The 20,750-nt window shown below is 42.3% G+C and overlaps 1 protein-coding gene across 1 annotated transcript in view; it reads left to right on the forward strand.

Annotated features, from left to right (window-relative positions):
* The first annotated feature begins 420 nt into the window (after window positions 1-420).
* The window catches only part of LOC109924475 (regulator of G-protein signaling 14-like), a 42,113-nt gene continuing 21,783 nt past the window's right edge, over window positions 421-20,750 (forward strand). Inside the window, exons 1-6 of the mRNA XM_048603932.1 lie at window positions 421-471; window positions 632-775; window positions 4,358-4,525; window positions 5,653-5,803; window positions 10,133-10,248; window positions 19,664-19,855. Of these exons, the coding sequence (XP_048459889.1) occupies window positions 421-471; window positions 632-775; window positions 4,358-4,525; window positions 5,653-5,803; window positions 10,133-10,248; window positions 19,664-19,855 (822 nt within the window). The remainder of the gene's footprint in view (window positions 472-631; window positions 776-4,357; window positions 4,526-5,652; window positions 5,804-10,132; window positions 10,249-19,663; window positions 19,856-20,750) is intronic.

The following is a 20,750-nucleotide window of genomic DNA, read 5'->3' on the forward strand; positions in this document are numbered from 1 at the left end:
TCTCGACCACCGAGGAGGGGAAGTTACGGTCCTTGAAAAATGAGGACAACTGAGATGTACGGGAGTGGAATGCCTCATCCTGGGAGCAGATGCGGCGGAGGCGAAGGAATTGGGAATAGGGGATAGCATTTTTGCAGGAAGGTGGGTGGGAGGAGGAGTATTCTAGGTAGCTGTGGGAGTCGGTGGGCTTGAAATGAATATCGGTTTCTAGGTGGTTGCCCGATATGGAGACAGAGAGGTCCAGGAAGGGGAGAGAGGTGTTAGAGATGGTCCAGGTAAACTTAAGGTTGGGGTGGAAGGTGTTAGTGAAGTGTATGAACTGTTCGAGCTCCTCGTGGGAGCACGAGGCGGCGCCGATACAGTCATCAATGTAACGGAGGAAGAGGTGGGGTTTAGGGCCGGTGTAGGTACGGAAGAGGGATGGACTGGAAGAAACTGGGAGAACGTACCTTCAACCTTTCAAGAAGTCGAGTGTGAAGAAACGTTGTCAAGATAGCTGTGAGAGTAGGTGTGCTTACTGAAGCTATATCAATATTGTTTACTTGTAATGCTTTTATAAGTATCTCCCTGTTACTCCCACATGCAGTGAATGGTGCTGCTTTGACCAATTTCTCCTTGTTCTTTTGTTAAGCTCTCAAAAATTGCCAGTGAGATCTACAGAACATATCTGTCCAGCAACTCACTCTGTCCCATCAACATCGATAAACAGGCACAACTGGAGGAGGATGTTCTCAATGATCCCACATTGGATATGTTCAAAGCACAACAGCTTCAGGTACCATCATCCAGTCTTTGTCCCATTCCATCTTACGACCATGTTAAATTGTTGTTATCTCTGCTGTCAGCTCCCATCCTTGAGATCCAATATCTACAGGACGGGTTCATTTCAGAAATCTATACTGAGCTCTAGGCCCAGTAGTTGGGAAGATCAGTGCTGATGGTGACCCAAGGAATCTGCAGATGGATATAGTCAAGTTAAGCAAATGGGTAACAATTTGGCAGATGGAATATAATATGGGAAAGTGTGAGGTTATGCACTTTGGCTGGAAGAACAGAGAAGCTGGATGTTATTTAAATAGAGAAAGACTGCAGAAAGTTACAAACCAAAGAGATTTGGCAGTCCTTGTGCATAAATCACAAAATGCTAGCATCCAAATTCAAAAGGTATTAGGGAAGGCAAATGGACTATCAACTTTTATTTCAAAGGGAATAGAGTTTAAAAATAAGGTGGCCTTGAAAACTGTGAAAAGCACCAGTCAAACCTTATGGAACAGTTTTGGGCCCATTTGATAAAGAAAGGTATATTGGCATTGCAGGCAGTTCAAAGTAGAATCACTTGGTTGATTGGGCTCCGCAAGGATTGTCTTTCTTTTTCTTTCCAACTCAGAAGTGTTATCACACACAGCTGTTGAGGACATGTTGAATAGGTTGACCCTGTGGTCATTAGAGTTAAAAAATGAGAGGCAACTTTATTGAAACATACAAGATTCTCAGAAGACTTGACAGGGAAGATGAAAAGTGATTGTTTCCCCTTGTGGAAGAGTTTAAGGCCAGAGGGCACAATCTCAGAGAAAGGGGTCGCACTTTTTAAAAAATTTATTCATTTTGTGGGATAAGAGCATCGCTGGCTAGGCCAGCATTTATTGCCCATCCCTAACTGCCCCTTGAGAAGGTGGTGGTGAGCTGCCTTCTTGAATCACTGCAGTCCACCTGCTGTAGGTTGACCCACAATGCCATTAGGGAGGGAATTCCAGAATTTTGACCCAGGGGCAATGAAGGAACAATAATATATTTCCAAGTCAGGGTGGTGAGTAGCTTGGAGGGGAACTTGAAGGTGGTGTTGTTCCCATATATCAACTGCCGTTGTCCTTCTGGATGGAAGTCGTTGTGGGCTTGGAAGCTGCTCTCTGAGCATCTTTGGTGAATTTCTGCAGTGCATTTTGTAGATAGTGCACTCTGCTGCTACTGAGGTGGAGGGAGTAGATGCTTGTGGATGGAATGCCAGTCAAATGGGCAGGTTTGTCCTGGATGGTGTTAAAACAGAAAAAAAGAGGAACTTATTCTCTCAGAAAGTAGTGAATCTGTGGAATACATTACCACAGAGGGCTGTTGAGGCTCAGTCATTAAGTATATTCGAAACAAGAGAGACAGATTTTAATCAGAAAGGGAATCGAGGGTTATGGGGAGGAGACAGCAAAGTGGAGTTGAGGCTTAGCCAAAACTGTTCAAAATATTCCAGGTTTGATTTAATTAGTGCTTTATTTTGATTTAGCAAGACTTCCGTATTTTTATACTCCATTCCCTTTGAAGTAATGACCAACATTGCATTTGTGATTCATGCTTCTTTAGGGATCTATCTGACTAATCTCATCCCACTGCTTTTTCCCCATGGATGGGTGAGATTTTCTTCTTCAAAGACTCATCGAATTCCCATTGAAAGTTTTAATTGAATCTGCTTCAAGTACCTTTTCAGACAATGGATCGTGTACGCCTTTTCTCATTGTGCCTGTTTCTTACGCTAATTACCATAAACCTCATTTCAGTGAAATTTGTGACATTGGAAACAGTTTTTTGTCATTTATTGCATAAAAGTCAAATGATTTTCTATCCTATCTCTTCTTAACCTTCTCTAACAACAGACTACCTGTGTCTATCCTCTGCAAGGTCTCTGAGAGCTATCACCCAGAATTTAATACAATATTCTTGCTAAAGGCCAAACGAGCGTCTAGTAAACAGTTAAACATAACATAGATAGTAGGAACTGCAACGTCAGCCTTCCTGCTCCTATGATGCTGCTTGGCCTGCTGTGTTCATCCAGCTCTACACCTTGTTATCTTAGTTAAACATAACATCCTCACTTTTGGACTTCATGTCACTATTATTAACAAAGCCCAGGATCCTGAATGCTTTTTTTTATTAAACAGTCTGCTCAATATCTCCCCACTGTTAAAAGATTTGCCGCACATCCTTGCAAGTCCTTCTATTCCTGTACTCCTCTTAAGATTGTATCATTTTATTGCCTGTCCTCATTCCTGCTATAAAGATGTATCACTGCACGCTTACCTACTTTCAGTTTCCTATGCTCCACAGCTGCCCATTTCACCAATTTAAGTTCTTCTAAAGTCTGCTACCGACCACAACATTTGCTACATTATCAAGTTCCATCCCATCTGCAAACTCTGAAATCATTCAGTTTCTCCAAGTCTACCTAGTATCGAAAGGAGCAGTTGTCTTATACTGACCTCTGTGATTGTTTTGTATTTCACTGTAATCCAAAACAAAACAGCCACTGCTCTTTAGTTTCAGTCTCTCTGTGCATTTCCTATATATTCTGGCACTCCCCCTTTCAGTATTGTGCACTTTATCTTTGCAGACAGGACTGTTGTGCAGCATTTCATCAAATGTATTCTGAAAGTCTATACGCATGACTTCAGTCATGCTGTCCTCCATAATGCTCACCATCACTTGGTCAGTGAATTTAGTCTAATACATGTTTTCTGGAGCAAACCTGTACTGACTTTTGTCTATGGTTTTCCCAAGAGCCAATCCCAAGCATTGATTCCTCTAAATGTTTCTTCACTACTGACAGCCAGTTGAATAGCCTGAGTTTATCTCATTCCCCTTTCTTAAACAGGGATGTAACATTGTAGTCACCCAGTCCTCTGTCATAATCCTATTCAAAGAAGATTGGTAGATTGAGGCCAGAGTCTCTGTAATTCTACCCTGACTTCCCTCATAGAATCCTGCAGTATGGAAGAGTCCACACTGACCCTTCGAAGGGCATCCCACCCAAACCGCACGCCCCCAAACCCTCCATTTTCCCTGGCTTATCCACCTAGCCCTGATACTATGGGCAGTTTAGCATGGCTAATTCATGTAGCCTGCACATGTTTGGACTGTGGGAGGAAACCAGAGCAAACCCACATAGATACAGGGAGAATGTGCAAACTGCACATAGACAGTTTCCCAAGGCTAGAATTGAACCTGGGTCCCTGGTGCTGCGAGGCAGCAGGGCTAACCACTGAGCCACAGCACCTCAGCAAACCTAGAATGCATCCCAAAGCTGCACTTAGTGACTTTTGACTACTACCAACATTTTAAATCTGTCCTCCCACTGAATCATCTTCCACTTCTCCCACTACATTGCTCATTGTCACAAAAGCTCTTCCATCTTTTTTTAATGTCCCTGGGAATTTTCCCACTACCAATCTCCCAGCATTCGGTGGCCTATGGAATAATAGGTATTATATGCTGTAATAATAACAATGCCAGTAACATAATAGCTCCTGTACTGGTCTTTAATTCTTTAAATTTGATTTTGGATTTTGCAAACATTGCTGTATTTTCCTCTCTGCAGATCTTTAACCTGATGAAATTTGACAGCTACACACGTTTTGTGAAATCCGCACTTTATCAGCAGTGTGTGTTGGCAGAGGTCGAGGGCAAGCCACTTCCTGGTAGCAACTCACAGGAATTGGAACCCAGCCATGATAAAGAGAGTGTCAGCCTCTGTGACTCCAAGAAGGTAAGATCTAATCCTAACAGGGGACAATGGATAATCTGATACAGTGTCTGAATAGTTAGCACTGCTGACTTACAGTACTGGGTACCCAGGTTCGATTCCAGACTTGGGTGTTTGTCTGTGTGGAGTTTGCATGTTCTCCCTGTGTTTCTGTGGGTTTCCTCCAGGTGCTCTGGTTTCCTTCCACAGTCCAAAGATGTGCAGGTTAGGTGGATTGGCCATGCTAAATTGCCTGTAGTGTCCAGAGATATGCAGGCTGTGTGGATTAGCCATGGCAAATACAGGGTATGAGAGTGTGCCTGGGTGGGATGCTCTTCAGAGGGGCCATATTGTCTTCATGGGCTGAATAGCCTGCTTCCACACTATGGAGATGCTATGATGAATTGAAAATTTTAAAATCTCTAACGCTGTGCACAACATGAAGGTATGAAAGTCCACATTTAAAATCATTCACCTTTTGGACCAGAAGTTAATTAGCAGTTATTATCAGCCACCAATATGCAAAAAGGCTACTTACACTTTCAGTTTACAGATTTACCTTTCTAGTGGTGAGTTTAATGGAGAAATAATGTGCAACTCCTGAAACTTCATAAAGTGTGTAAGGATATTAAGGGCAAGTTGCTACTTTGGATGGAGACAGCTGTGCTGAGAGGGGTGAATCTTAAGAAGCTACATACAGACACGTTATTTCTTCCTAGTGTTCTCATAGATGCTCTTTCAGCCAATTAAGCAATTTTGTTGCACCTTTCATTGCCTATGTTTTTGCTGGACAAGTGATTTATTTTGTCCTCTCTAAAAGTAGCTGGCTTATTTGGACAGCATTGTTAAAAAATGAAAGAACTGTGGATGCTGTAAATCAGGAAACAAAACAGAGATTGCCGGAAAAGCTCAGAACTTCTGAGGAAGGGTCACCGGACCTGAAACGTTAACTCTGTTTTTTTCCTTCACAGATGCTGCCAGACCTGCTGAGCTTTTCCAGCAACTTCTGTTAATGGTCTAGTTCATAGTCTCGGCTAAGTTTGACTCGTATGGCATGCTGAACCAGAAAGGCAAATTGGCAAACAATGGAATACTTACATATTGAGACAGCAAGCAATAACCATAATTATTAATCCCTTATTGTCCTTTAGCAGAAGAAGAAGCTGAAGTCGGGAAAGTCATTCAGCGGTTTACCACAGAACGGCTATGATGGGAAAGGAGGAAGCCCCGAGAAACAGATCCAGAGGAGTAAAAGCAAATTAAGTTGGAAGAAAGAGAAAGAGAAAAGAGACTCCTTGGGAGGTTCGGTCCTGGCTTGCACTGCTCAAACTATTTAAAACTGCGCAATAAATGGTTGTAGCTTAGTAGTATGATGTAATGGGTTACAATGCAATGTAAAAGGTTTTGATGAATCCTAAGGGAGGTCAGTCTGACATGAAAGTTTGAATGAATTTTGTTAGAATGTAGCGGGAGAGCAATACAGTTTAGCAGATTGCTATAAGATACAAAGAAATTTTTTCACTGGTTAACAAATCTTGTATTAAGCTAAAAATATGATCATTGTAAGCATGAGGGAGGAACATGAACTTCTGATTTTCAGTTAGAGGGATACGGGGATAGTTTGGAAAATGGCATTGATGTCAATAATCAGCCATGATCGTTATGTATGTTTGTTTTTCCAATTTTATATCTCCTTGTCCCACCCTCTGCATGGAAGCTCTGTATTGAGTTACAGTTGCATTGGCACTAACTGTCCTTGATACCTCACCCAGGTTTGCCTTACAATGAATGTTGTGAAGCTAATAAGCTACAGAAACTAATGTGTCCTAACAAACTAACATGGGAGCAGGAATACGCCATTCAACCCCTCAAGCTTGCTGTGCCAGTCTGGATCATGTCTGACCATGAATGCCAATGCCAATTTTCCACACTATCCCAATATCCCTCTAAGCAGAAATTTATCATCTCCATCTTGAACATGCTCATTAACAGAGATTCCACAGCCTCCTCTGGGATTGAGAATTCCAGAGAAACATCATCTTCAGAGTGAAGAAATCGCCCTTCATCTTGGCTCTAAGTGGCTTAGCTCTTATTCTGAGACTATGTTCCCCAGTACTAGACCACTACCCCACCCCTCCCGAAACCGGGGAGGGCTGAAGCATTGTTTCCTCATCTGCCCTGTCATGTCCTTCAAGAATTTTGATTGTTTCAGTGAGATCACCTCTCATTCTCCTAAATTCTGGAAAATACAGGCCCAGTCTCCTCAATCTTTCCTCATAGTACAGTCCCACCCTCCCAGGAATCAGTCTGGTGAACCTCTGCTGCACTCCCTCAATGGTAAGGATGTCCTTCATTCAGTAAAAGGAATTAAGGACGGCACACAATACTCTGGGGTGGGGGGGCGGGGTGGGGGGCGTGGGGTGGGTGGTGGCGGAGCAGGGTGCAGTCTCACCAAGGTGCAAACAAGACAACTTTACACTTGTACTCAAATCCTCTTGCAATAAATGTGAATGTACCATTTGCCTTCCATATTGCCTGGTGTTGGGTCATAAGCCTGTAACTATCGATTTCTGTGGGTAAATCACCACAAGTTACTTTTAATTCAGCTACTTATTAAGGAACCTCATAGACAACCAAATACTGAAACAATTATTCAAACTTATAATAACCAAAATAAGAGTAAGCAAGTAAGCAAGTTAAGCCTCACAACTCAACTTAGCTATTAATGATGGAATTTAGCAATGATTCCAACCAATAGTGTCTATCTCTGAAGGGTCCAGGGTTTGATCCTTGTGTAGTGTTGTTCTTTGAAGTTCTGCTAATGCATGGTTCTAGTGTTGAATTCTTATGCAGATATTCATTCTTTAGGTCTACAATGTGGTATTATTGATGATTCTTTAGATTCATCCAAATTTATTGAGTGCTTCTCTCAAACCATCAAGTCTGCAGCGTGCCTTCTTATCAGAAGTAGCTTCCCTGTTCCTTGTTACATTTGGCATTAACAGTTTGTTTGATGACATCACTTTCCTGTGATTAACTCCTTAAATTCTTCTGCAGGGCAATCATTTGTCCTTGTGGCATGAGGCAGCAGTTCATCAAGAATTGATGACACAGTCTCATTGATGTAGCTTTGACTCCTACTTTTCCCGGACAGGGCTAAATGCTTTCAATTCTTGTATAAGTTTGTCCTTGTCCCTTAATAGTTTATTGCAGATGGAATTATTGCTGATTCCTTCATGTGCAACAGTTTATCTCTGTTGGTTCTTTCAATTTGTCATCAGCTATGAAAATTTTGAAGTTTAAAGTATCATACTACCTAACAGGAATATGACCTGTCGTGTGGACTGCCGTGGTTCAGGAGTGTTGTTTGCCATCACCTTCTTGATGGTAGTTAGGGGTCAGCAATAAATGTGATACTATCACAAGAGATGTATTTTTTTTAAATGCCAAAGGTGCAGGGCAATCATTTGTCCTTGTGGCATAAGGCAGCAGTTTATGAAGAATTGATTACACAGTTTCATTGTTGTAGCTTTGACTCCTACTTTTTAAATGTCATCATCATTAAGCTCTCTGCCAGGAGGACAGCATCATGTCTCAATGGACCATTTTTGATCAATCAGTGGTAGTGTCGACTCTCCATCTTTTGCTTCTGATGACGTACAGTACTCATCGATTACACATGGGAGATGTTGTAACAGAGGATGGAGGCAATGCCCTAGTGGTATTATCACTAGATTATTAATCCAGAAACTCAGCTAACGTTCTGTGACCCCAGTTCAAATTGTGCCATGGCAGATGGTGGAATGTGAATTCAATAAAGAATCTGGAATTAAGGGTCTAACAATGAGTATGAAACCATTGGGCTGGTGTGGTGGCTCAGTGGTCAGCACTGCTGCCTTACAGTGCCAGGGGCCTAGGTTCAATAGCACTCTAGGTTGACTGCCTGTGTAGAGTTTGCATATTCTCCCTGCGTCTGGGTGGGTTTCCTCTGGGTGCTCCAGCTTCCTTCCACAGTCCAAAGATGTGCAGGTTAGGTGGATTGGCCATGGAGATTTCAGGGTTATAGGGATAGGGTAGAGGGTGGGTCTGGGTGAGATGCTGTCTTGAGAGGCAGTGTGGACTCGATGGGCCGAGTGGACTGCTTCCATGGTGTAAGGATTCTATGTTTGTCAATTGTCAGAAAAACCTGCTTAGTTCACTCATATCCTTTAGGGGAAGAAATCTGAACCCTTACCTGTTCTGACCCTCCATGTGACTCCAGATGCACAGCAATGTGATTGACTCTTAACTGTCCCCCTGCACAATTAGGGATGGGCAATAAATGCTGGTCTAAACAAGAGATGCTCACATCACATGAGTGAATAATAAAAAAAAGAGAAGAGTTGCCAGAACACAGCTCCTTATTACATTTAAACAGAAAATGCTGAAAAGACTCAACAGGCCATAACCATGAAGAGAAAACCAGGTTATTTCCTCTCCATGCTGAACATTTCCAACAATTTCTGCTTTTATTTCAGATTTCCAGCTTTTTGCTTCTGTGTTGTGTTGTCTCCCAGTGCATTTCACTGTGAGGTGTTTTGCAGCTTTTATGTGTTTAATTCTTATTCCTTTGTGGTTTTTGCGTTCTGAATGGTATAAATATTTAGAAGGGCAAACAAGCTTCTGAGTGCTCACCTTGACCTCCAATCATTACAGTGTTGGCCATTTCTCATTCCACAAAGTCAGAAGGTTATAGATTGAAGATGCACCCTAATCTTAAATGTGGTGTGAGCCAAAGTCGAGAGGGATGCTGTCCTCATCCATTCAGTCTACTAGGGGCTCCCCAGGAACAATGCTATCTTAGAGGGCAAGGTCAGAAATCACACGATACCAGGTAATACTCCAACAGGTTTATTTGAAAACACAAGCTTTCGGAGCCTCGCTCCTTCTTCAGGTGTTAGTAAGAGAAGTAAAATCAGATACAGAATTTATAAATAAAAGATCAAAGGGTCACACCACTGATGAGGATGTACTAAACAAACCTAAGATGCTGTTAAATCTTTAATCAGTTAGAAGGTTTTAATTGATTAATATGTATATTAACAATTTCTAAACAAGGCCTCATACCTAACATGCATTGTCTGACCTAAAATGTCACCTCTTCTTTACACTGATAAAACTTTTAGTTCTTTCAGGACAGTGACTAGTAAAACATTCGGAGATTTACATTTACATATTATTCAATTAAAACCTTCTAACTGATTAAAGATCTAACAGCATCATCAGGGGTGTGACCCTTTGATCTTTCACTGATAAATTCTGTGTCTGATATGACCTCTTTCACTAACACTGAAGAAGGAGTGAGGTTCCAAAAGCTTGTGTTTTCAAATGAACCTGTTGGACTATAATCTGGTGTCGTGTGATTTCTGACCTTGTCCACCCCGGTCCAGCACCGGCACCTCCACATCTTTGAGGACATGAGCTGGTTTGTTGCAGACCAAGGTTAGATTCATCTTATGGTCTATGCAGCTTAAAGCCAATCTAGATCATGGCTTTACCTATTAGCTATCAGGGAAGTTTACTCATGATTTTGAGCTAGGTCATTTTGGAAGGTTTTACAATGTGATTAACAATTCCCTTTTTTGTTTGCAGTGGATATTTCAGACAGCAATGGCCTCTTCTTGTCTCGCCGTGAGTCCCAGGGGTCCGTGTATTCAACAGCCAGTGTGGAACTGGGTTTCCTCAGTTCTCTCCAAGCCAGAACAGAGGTACGACACAGGGAGCAAAATGTCCATGATGGCACCCATTCAATCTGCACACATGAGGAATTAGTGGGGGAGCTGGCACTTTGGGTTCAGACATCAATCTGGGCCATTTGGACTGAGAGTCTTGCACATCTAAGCAGGAGCGGAACCACCAGCTACATGAGGTGATGGTGCTACTGATTTGAGTTGAGCCTCGCAACCGATTTGTCGCATACAGCCCTGACTTAGCAAACCCCTTGTCATCTCAGCATTTCCATGGCTGAGACTCAGCAGCGGGCTCTCTAGTAAAGTGCATGCAACGTAAACTTCTGTCATTTGAGTGGGTCAGAACATAGGAAGTTTCAAAAGACATAGGTTTTAAAGAGAATAATCCTTTAAGGAGAGATGCAGTTCTGTCCCAGTTAACTGCTCATATTGCATTGTCTATGAGCGAGCCGAGGGAGTAGACAAAGGCATGGTGCATGAGATATAATGTGGACAAATGTGAGGTTATTTGCTTTGGTAGCAAAAACAGGGAGGTAAATTATTATCTGAATGGCTATAAATTGATGGTGGCGAACGTGCAACAAGATCTGGGTGTCCTTGCACACCAATCGATGAATGTAGGCATGCAGGTGCAACAGGCGGTAAAGAAGGCAAATGGTATGTTGGCCTTCATAGCAAAAGGATTCAAGTACAGGAGTTGGGATGTCTTGCTGTAAATTGTACAGGGCCTTGGTGAAACCACAATCTGGAATATTGTGTGTGGTTTTGTGAGGGAGTATGCTCTTGCTGCAGAGAGAGTGCAGCGAAGGTTTACCAGACTGATTCCTGGAATGGAGGGTCTGAACTATGAGGAGAGCCTGAACCGATTAGGATTGTATCCACTGGAGTTCAGAGGAATGAGGGGAATCCCACAGAAACCTATAAAATTCTAACAGGGTAGATGCAGGAAGGATGTTCCCGATGGCAAGGGCATCTGGAACCAAGGTCACAGTCTAAGGATAACAAGGTGCAGAGCTGGATGAACACAGCAGGCCAAGCAGTATCAGAGGCCTGCTGTGTTCATCCAGCTCTACACCTTGTTATCTCAGATTCTCCAGCATCGGCAGTTCCTACTATCTCTCACAGTCTAAGGATGCAGGGAAAACCATGCAGGACTGGGATGAGAAATTTCTTCACCTTTTTTCAGCCTGTCAAATTCACCAACACACAAAGCAGTTGAGGCCAAAGCATTGTACGATTTCAAGAAGGAGTTGGATACAGCGCTTGGGTTAGAAAGATTAAAGGATACGGGGGAAAAGCAGGAACAAACTATTGAGTTGGATGATCACAGTGAATGGCACAGCAAGCTCAAAGGACTGAATGGCCTCGTCCAGCCCCTATCTTCTAAGTTTCTGATATTTATATCAATACTCACCACTAATTTGTCAATATGATCAGCAAAATTTTGCTAAAACAATAGTGGCTACCTCACCACCTTGTTATTGGACAAACATTTTTAGTATGTCAAAACTCTTAAAATACTACCTCAGTTCCTTATGAAAGATCAGTTGCTATATTTTTACAGTTAATCTTCTTATTCCCCATCAGCAAACAGATCTGTCAAAGTGAAATTTAGTTCGACGGTAAACCATAAGCCCATTAAATCCATACTAGCCCTTTCAAAGACCAATCCAATTGGTTCAGCTCAAAATCCTTTTCCCTACATCACAGCAATTGTTTTATTTTTCACATGTTTGTCCAATTTTGATGGCTTTTGGTAAATTGCTTCTCCCATCCTATCAGGCAGCAAATTCCAATCCTCAATCCTCCGCAAGTAAAATTGCTTTTTATCATGTCCTGTGAAAGTCACTGCTGAAAGCAATGCCCACAAGAAGGGTCTAGGCCCGAAACATCAGCTTTCCTGCTCCTCTGATGCTGCTTGGCCTGCTGTGTTTATCCAGCTCTACACCTTGTTGTCTCAGATTCTCCAGCATCTGCAGCTCCTACTATCTCTGAAACAATTTTAATCCCACAAGTCAGATTTACTTTTCTGTACTGACCACAATTCACTCTCTAACTTTATCACTCCTTCCTTTCCCTTAAAAAGTACACCGCAGGAACCAAAGTAGATAGAGATAAAGAAAACCATTCGGCCCATTTCATTTCACAGCCTTCATGTCACAGCATCTAATTGGCTCTAACTCATGTTACCTCGGGGCTTTTTTTTGTCATGCTGTTTAGTTTGCTCATTAGAGATAGAGAACAGAAAGACCACGGATTCCCTCCTTTGTCTCTGTGGACATTGTTCATCTCAGTTGGGGCAATGTTACAGCCAAAGCAGGAAGAGAAAGCTCAGATGCATCCACTTGATCAGCATTCAGTGACACCATCTGGAAAGTAACACACATGTGCTTTTCAGACAAAGACCTTGCCTGGGGTACTTGCCAGAATTAAATAAAGTGTTGATGTTCAGTGTCTGGCCTTAGGGTTTGAAGTATCAATATCTGGACAAGTTGTCCACAATAGGCTAAACTTGTTGAAATGCTCTCTGGACTGGATGACAATCTATATTAAACAATACCAAGTATACACAGCTTTTTGATGTCCCACCCTTTCCAGCGTGTTTCTTAATTTGAATTTATCTAAGAGTAGGTACACCTCTTCCCTCAAAAAGTGTAGTCAGTACATGAAATAGATTGGTGAGACAGTGAAAGTAAAAGATTTTGAATCAGTTCGATCCAATCGATGCTGTAGTGGGGAGATTGTGTGAAATGAGATGAGCTGAACGTTTCTTTTTAATCCATGTCTATTTCGTGACCTTGTGAGAAAGGAAATAGTGATAAAGCTAGTGATGGTGTTCAGTACAGATAGGTAAATCTCATTTGTGGACATTGCTTTTAGCAGTAACATTCACATCACACAAGTGCCATTTGTTACAAGGGAATGGTCAACCCCCCAACCCCATTAACAAAGACCCAGAGAAGCTCACCTTGCCTCATAATCTGTTAAAGGAAGTGTGAAAAGTGGTCTTACCTACCTCTCATTTCCCCTAATCTGTTATAAAGGAGTCGTTAAATGAAAGAAATCCCTGAAATTCATTTTGTAATCAATAACCAACCACTTATTTACCTAACTCTAACAGTGAGCAAATTAACAGAAATACTAATAAACCAAACAATTCACCCTTCACTACTAACTATTCCCGATTAAACAAAATTCTAATGGTATGCTGTTCCAATAAATACAAGTCCCACTTATATAAACCAAAGTAATAAGAAAAATAAAATTAAAATTTAGTCTATCAAAATTACAGCCAGGATACATCTTCCGAAATGCTCCACACTCTCTCCGCTGATCCTCAGTCAGGAACACCTTTCTCCATTGAATTCTTGTGTTGGGAATATTAGTTAAGAGTGCCGCTGTACCTTTAGTTTAGATAATGGTTTTCTGAGAGCTTAGAGAATTCTGTAAGAGCCAATGATTCTTTCTTTTATAGCTGAGAGCTGTTCTCTTAGCAGATGACAGTTGAATCTCAGACCGAATTTCAAATACCCTCTTCTTTTATACCCTTGGTGACTTATTGATTTCTTACAATAGGATTGGTCCTAGGTTGTCAAAACAATAAGTTTTTTTTAAATTTAATTGGGTTTTGGTATCTAGGGCCTGGTTTAAATTAATTGGCTATATTCAAATACCTGTTGTCTATGTAAAAATGCTGCTTTGCCTGCTGACAGCATAGCCTTTTGAAAGGATGTTTCAATTTCAAGAACTCTGTGCATCTGCTGTTGCCTGCAGGCACTTTTTAATCTCCCAGCCTAAAAAGACACACCATCTTTTAAAGGGACCAAGTACACTTCCCTCTTATCAATTTACAGACAACAAATACTCTACCCAACTTCGCAACACATCGCCGACGAGAGAGAATCTAGCCATTATCTCTTATCATCGCTGTATTCCGAATCCCTCCTCCCAGCCAACATCTTGGGGTTACCATTGTCCAGAAACTGAACTGGACTAGCTGTACAAATGCAATGGCTACAAGAGCAGGTCAGAGGCTGGAAAACCTATGGCGGGTAACTCACGTCTTGAATCTCCAGTCATCTATAAGGCGCAAGCCAGGAATGCGATTGGATATGGCCCACTGGCCTGGATGGGGGAAGCTTGAATAACACTCAAGACACGTTACACCATTCAGGACAAAACAGCCTGCTTGACTGGCAACACATCCACACCATCAATATTCAGTGCCTTTACCATCAATGTCAGCAGGGTATACCATCTACAAGATGCTCTGTATTAATTCACCAAGGCTCCTGTGTAGAAGCAACGTCATCAGTATGCCAGCATCACCCTCAATAGGCGGAGCCAACAATGCCCATGTTCCGCCAACAAATAAAAAAAGTTCCAACCTTGTGATAGCCTCAACTTTTCACTTCTGCCGGTCCCCATAAATCTGTCTAACTCCGTCTTCAATATGTACGGTGAGCCCACCCTCCGCCCCTGTCTGGGTTGGTGTATTCAAAATTCTAATCGCCTTCTGAAAGAGGGTTAGCCTGCTCACCACCGTCTTAAAGGGGAGAACCCTTATTTTGAAACTGTATTCAAAAATTGTCAAACAATCAAAAATCCTCTCAATATTAATGATTAGGGATGCAGAAAAGCCAGCATCTGCCGCTGACCCCATTATTCAGTGGCGTACATCCATTCTCTGGTCACAAAGATGAGGAAAATGCAGTCCTGACCCGAAACATCGGCTTTCCTGCTCCTCTGATGCTGCCTGACCTGCTGTGTTCCTCCAGTTCCACACTTTGTTATCTCAGACTTCAGCATCGACAGTTCTTACTATTTCCAAACAAAATGTTGAGATGTGCTGCCCACTCTGGCACTTGAGAGAGGCTTTTGAAGCTTGTTGTGTCCCTCCACTGGGGCTCAGCTCCCTGATTCAGATGCTGTATGACTACTTTCTGAGGCTAATTAAGAGTTAGTTAGATCTTTTTGGTAATGCTTCTAAACAAGTCCGCCACTGATTCATCCATTTAGTACCTCAATCTTCAGTCCTCTGCTGACAGTGTTAGCAATTAATCAGCAAGCTTAACTTCCTGGAGGAGGTAGATCTGTCTTTGGGACATGCAATGTCATTGAATCGTAGCAGTTTGCAATACAGAAGTAGGCCATTCAACCCATATTATCTGTACCAGTTCCTGAAAGAGCTACCCAGCTAGTCCCATTGTCCAGCCTTTTCTCTGTAGCCCTCTGAAATCATCACTTTCAAATAAATATCTAACTCTCTTTTGAAACCTCCTATGGAATCTGCCTCAGTCGCTCTCTGAGGCAGCTCATTCCAAATGCTAACAGCTTTCTGAGTGAAACAGTTTCTTCTCACCTTACTCCTGGCTCTCTTACTGACAGTGTTGAAATTGTGACCCTTGGTTACTGACATGCCAACTGATAGAAACAGAGCATCCTTCTTTATCCTGTCAAAATTGTTCTCAAGGATCCTGCAAGCCTTCTCAACAAAAGTTTCAACCCGCCTGGCCACCTTCAGAGAATTATGCACGTGAGCCCCAAGGTCCCTCGGTTCCTGTACTCTGCTCAAAGTTGTACCATTGACCCCATATTGTCTCTCCATGTTTCTTCTACCAAAATGCATTGCCTCACATTTCTCTGCATTGAATTTAATCTGCCAGGTATCTGCCTATTGGACCAATGTGTCAATGCCCCTCTGAATTCCCCTGTGTCATCCTCACAATTCCCTATTCTCTCGAGCTTCATATCGTCTGCAAATTTAGAGATTTTGCCCTCAACAACCATCACCAAATCGTTCACATAAATCAGAAAAAGCCAGGGTCCCAAGCCTGATCCCTGGGAGCACCATTTCCAATTTATCTCCAATCTGGGAAATACCCACTTACACCTACCCTTTGTTTCCTATCTTTTAGCCAAATCCTAATGCATGCTGCTAAGGACCGATCAATCCCGAACATTTCTAATTTGCTAACTAATCTTCCATGAAGCACAGTGTCAAATGCATTCTAAAAGTTCAAATATACAACATCCACAGCATATGCTCATCTATTGCCTGTGTCATCTTGTCAGAGAATTCAACTATATTTGTCAGACGTCACCTGCCCTTGACAGAACCATACAGACCATCAAGTGTTAATATATTTTTCTCCCAGAGTATTCTCCTGTATTATGTCTTCCATCAGTTTTCCCACTATTGATGTGAAGCTGACAGGTCTGCAGTTTCCTGGGTTATCCTTTGCCCCCTTCTCAAACAACAGTATCACATTTGCAATCCTCCAGTCCCCTGGGACTACTCCTGGAAAATTTCTGACAATGGTTTCGCAGTTTGTTCCGTCACATCTCTCAGCAATCTGGCATGCATTCCATCTGGGCCTGGTGACTTCCCCAGCCTTTTTAGCACCTCTTCTTTATCTATTACTGTCCTGCTCAGTTGTGCAACACCCACATTTTCAACTATGTCATTGCCATCATTTTCTAATCTGTTAAATACAGAAGCAAAGTATTCATTTAGTACCTCTGCCCTACCCGTTGCTTCAATGAGCAGCTTACCCTTGCTTGTTCCTAATGGACCCCACTCTGTCCTTCACTAATTATTTACTAATAATATGTTTGAAGAACATTTCAATATTTGTTTTGCCATTCTTTCTTCATGCTTCCTCTTCGTCTTTCTTACACCATCCTTGGGCTCTCACCTGCATTTGAGAAACTCTTCCTGATTTCTATTACTATCATTATTTGGGTATGCTTCATATGCCTCCTTTTGCTTCCTTATTTTCTCATCAATATACTTAGTCATCCGGGGACTCTAGCTTAGGATACCTGTATTTATTTCTCATGGGTGTGCACCTAGCTTGCACCATATTCATCTCTCTTTTGAAATTCTCCCATTTTTCATCCATTGTTTTATACACAAAAATACATTTCTAATCAAAATACTTCAAATCAACTTTTCCCTAAATTCTGCACTTTTCCAGTTTGGGATCATAAACATTGATTGACTTTTTATCCTTTTCCACCTGAATATTATTTCTTATTATGTTATGATCATTATTTCCCAAATGCTATGCTATGATCATTATTTCCCAAATGCTCCCCCACTCTAACGTTCTCCAATTGGCATGCCTTACTTCCTAGGACCAGATCCAGCAGAGCTTCCTCCCTGGTAGGACTGGAAATATACTGTTCCAGAATGTTCTGTTGCACACATTGCAGAAATATCTCCCCTTTCATGCTCTACCCTAGGATTTTTGAAATCGCAACTATCACAACCCTACTTTCCTTACACATTCCCATAATCTGCCTACAAATATCCTCTTCTATTTCCTCTCCACTATACGGAGGTCTACAGTGAATACTCAACAAGGGCACCACTGCCTTCCTGTTTCTCACCTTCAATCATATAGATCTTAATTCAGGAACTGCATCTGATTCAAGGCCAATGATAGTATCTTTGATCAAGGCTGCTAAGCCTCCTCCCTTTTAACCCACCCGTTTCTACTAAAAAACCTTATCAACAGGGATGTATTAAGAATCCAGTCCTGTTCTGGCCTTAGCCATGTTTCTGACAATGCTGCTTTGTCATATGCTCCTAGAGTAATTTCTGCTTCCAGTTCCTCAATTTTATTCATTGTGCTCCGTGTATTTGCCTACATACAATTTGACCCCGCTCTTATCTCTTCCTTGCCCATTGAAAGGCGACCATTTCTTTGATCATTGTCAACACTCAAGCCTTCCTTTACATCCTTTTCCCCATTCCCCATCTTCTCTCTTTTTTCCCTCACTGGTACTTCCAAAACTAAGTCCATTAGTCAACACCACCCCCCACCTCCAACCTACCTTACACATTTAAATCAACGCCCATCACACGACTTATTCTCTCAGCCAGGAGATTGGTTCCTTTTCAGCTCAGGTAAAGCTCATCTCTTCTGAACAGCTTTCTCTTTTCCCAAAAGTGATTCTAATGTCCCAAAAATCTAAACCCCTCCTTTCTACACCATCCCTTCAAACCAAGCCCCCTGACCTGCCTTTTCCTAAATGGTTAAATTCATGGCACAGAGATTACTACCCTGGAGGTCCCACATTACTCCCTATCTCCTGAAATGGATCCTGCAAGGCCTCCATTCTGTCTCTCCCTATGTTACAGAGTCATAGAGTCATACAGCACGGAAACAGACCCTTTGGACCAACCAGACCATGCCAACCATAACCCAAACTAAACTAGTCCCACCTGCTTGCGCTTGGCCCATATCCCTCCAAATCTTTCCTATTTATGTACTTATCCAAATGTCTTTTAAATGTTGTACCTGCATCCACCACTTCATCTAAAAGTTCATTCCACACACGAACCACGCTCTGTTTAAAAAGTTGCCCCTCATATGCTTTTTTAAATTTTCCTCCTCTCACCTTAAAAATATGCCCCCTCGTCTTGAAACCCCCCAACCTAGGAAAAAGACATCTGCCTTTCACCTTATCTATGCACTTCACAATTTTATAAACCTCCATAGGGTTATCCCTCAACTTCCTACGCTCCAGTGAAAAAAATCCGACTCCTCCTTATAACTCAAAACCTCCATTCCCGACAACATTTTGGTGAATTTTTTCTAAACCCTCTCCAGCTTAATAATATCCTTCCTATAACAGGATGACCAGAACTGGACACAGTACTCTAGAAGAGGCCTCACCAACATCCTGTACAACCTCACCATAGCATAACATAATATGTTGTTGGTCCCTCCATGAACCACAACCACTTATTTTTCACCCTCCCTTTCTGAAAGTTTATCAAGCTGTTTTGTTCAATCTTCTCCTGATAATGTAACGTCTAAATAGTACAGATTATCACTAAATAAGTATAATACTGGAAGCAATTCAGGTTGGAAGCATAGCATCAGGCCAGTTCTTGGACTTAATAGAGCATCCAACAGCCTGGCTCTGCCAACCTGTGCCTAGCGTCTACAGATTTTGGGTAAGGGGCCTATGGCCCTTCAGGGAAGCAGTCTATACTACATTCGGGAAACAACAGTAGCAGCGAGCTGCATTCATATGGAGCTTTTAGCATAAAGAAACACTCATCCATATTTCACAGGAGTACAGTCTGGTACAGGGCCACACAAGGAGACCTTAGGACAGGTAATTAAAAGCTTGCATATTGGCAAATTTTAATGCAGGCCTTAAAGGATGTTAGAGAAATGCAAAGAGTTACGGAAACAGTTGTGCAGACAAGGGGTCGAGGAGCAGTACTACAACTGGTGGAGTGAAGACAGTCGATGCTGCAGAAGAGTCTGTGTTAGCGGTTCGTAGAGCTTGAGGAGGTTTTAGAGGGGAAGGGACCCTAAAAACAGTTATGATCTTTGACGTTGCCTTGAAGGGTTTTCGAACTGTGGTTCAACGTGATGACGTTTAACACAAACGTTGCTCTTGGTTGTAGTATGAAAGACCAAGCCCGGAGATAGAAAACGAGAAGAAAGTAAAATACTGCTGCGTTTACCTGCCTGACAAAACCGCCTCTTTAGCAATGGTTCGACCTGGCTTGACTATCCGGGACTTGCTGTCTGGAGTTTGTGAAAGGCACGGAATTCCTCTGGCAGCCACTAGTACCTACCTGTCTGGAAGTGACAAGGTAAGTTGGTGTTTACCATCTTACGATTTACTGGTAGCCTCAGGCTGCTGGACCCGACCCAACCCCCTCAGCTGACAACACACTCATCAGGAAGTCTACCCCCTACATATCTAGCACCTAGCCTCTCAGCACCTAACAGCAAACCTGTCCTTTCCCAGCAGCTGTCACTGTGGCTATAAGTACCTTTAACTTTTAGAGTATGACAGATACTGGCTGTGAAAAGAGAAAGTTATTTGCCTCCTTCTGACTGTCATATGCTATGAAAGAGCTGTCAGAACCTAAGGGTACGGCTCTGCGTTTCTGAGGGAGCCCTGAGCAGAATCTCCTCTCTAAGGCGAGGAGCCCCTTTCTCTTGCAGAATAGAAGGGCCATTTACCTAACAAAAACAAAGTTGCTGGAAAAGCTCAGCAGGTCTGGCAGCATCTGTGGAGGAGGAAACAGAGTTAACGTTTCGGGTCCGGTGACCCTTCCTCAGAACTGATGGTGACTGGGAAAATGTCAGTTTATATGCAGAAAATAGGGAGATGGGTGGGGTAGGGAGTAAACGATAGGATAGAGCCCAAAGAGAGAGAAAGACAGTTGGACAGACAAAGGAGTTACTAACAATCAGGCTGGGAGGGTGAGTAGTTGTTAATGGGGACTGTGGTGGCCATTTACCTAAGATTGTCACTCCTCAGAAAATCTGGCCCCACATTTTTTTTTTGCATTCAGTCACCAACTTTTCGCACATATTTCAGTCAGAATGTAAAAAGTCGTAGCAAGAACCTCTCTACACCGAGTGGTAAGAATGTGGAACCCATCATTCTACAGAGCATTTGAGGTGAATATCAAAGATGCATTAAAGGCAAATTAGGTAAATACATGAGAGAGAAATGAATTGAAGGATATGCTGAGC

This window comes from Rhincodon typus, chromosome 12 (assembly GCF_021869965.1).
Source record: "Rhincodon typus isolate 14 chromosome 12, sRhiTyp1.1, whole genome shotgun sequence".
Classification (NCBI taxonomy): domain Eukaryota; kingdom Metazoa; phylum Chordata; class Chondrichthyes; order Orectolobiformes; family Rhincodontidae; genus Rhincodon; species Rhincodon typus.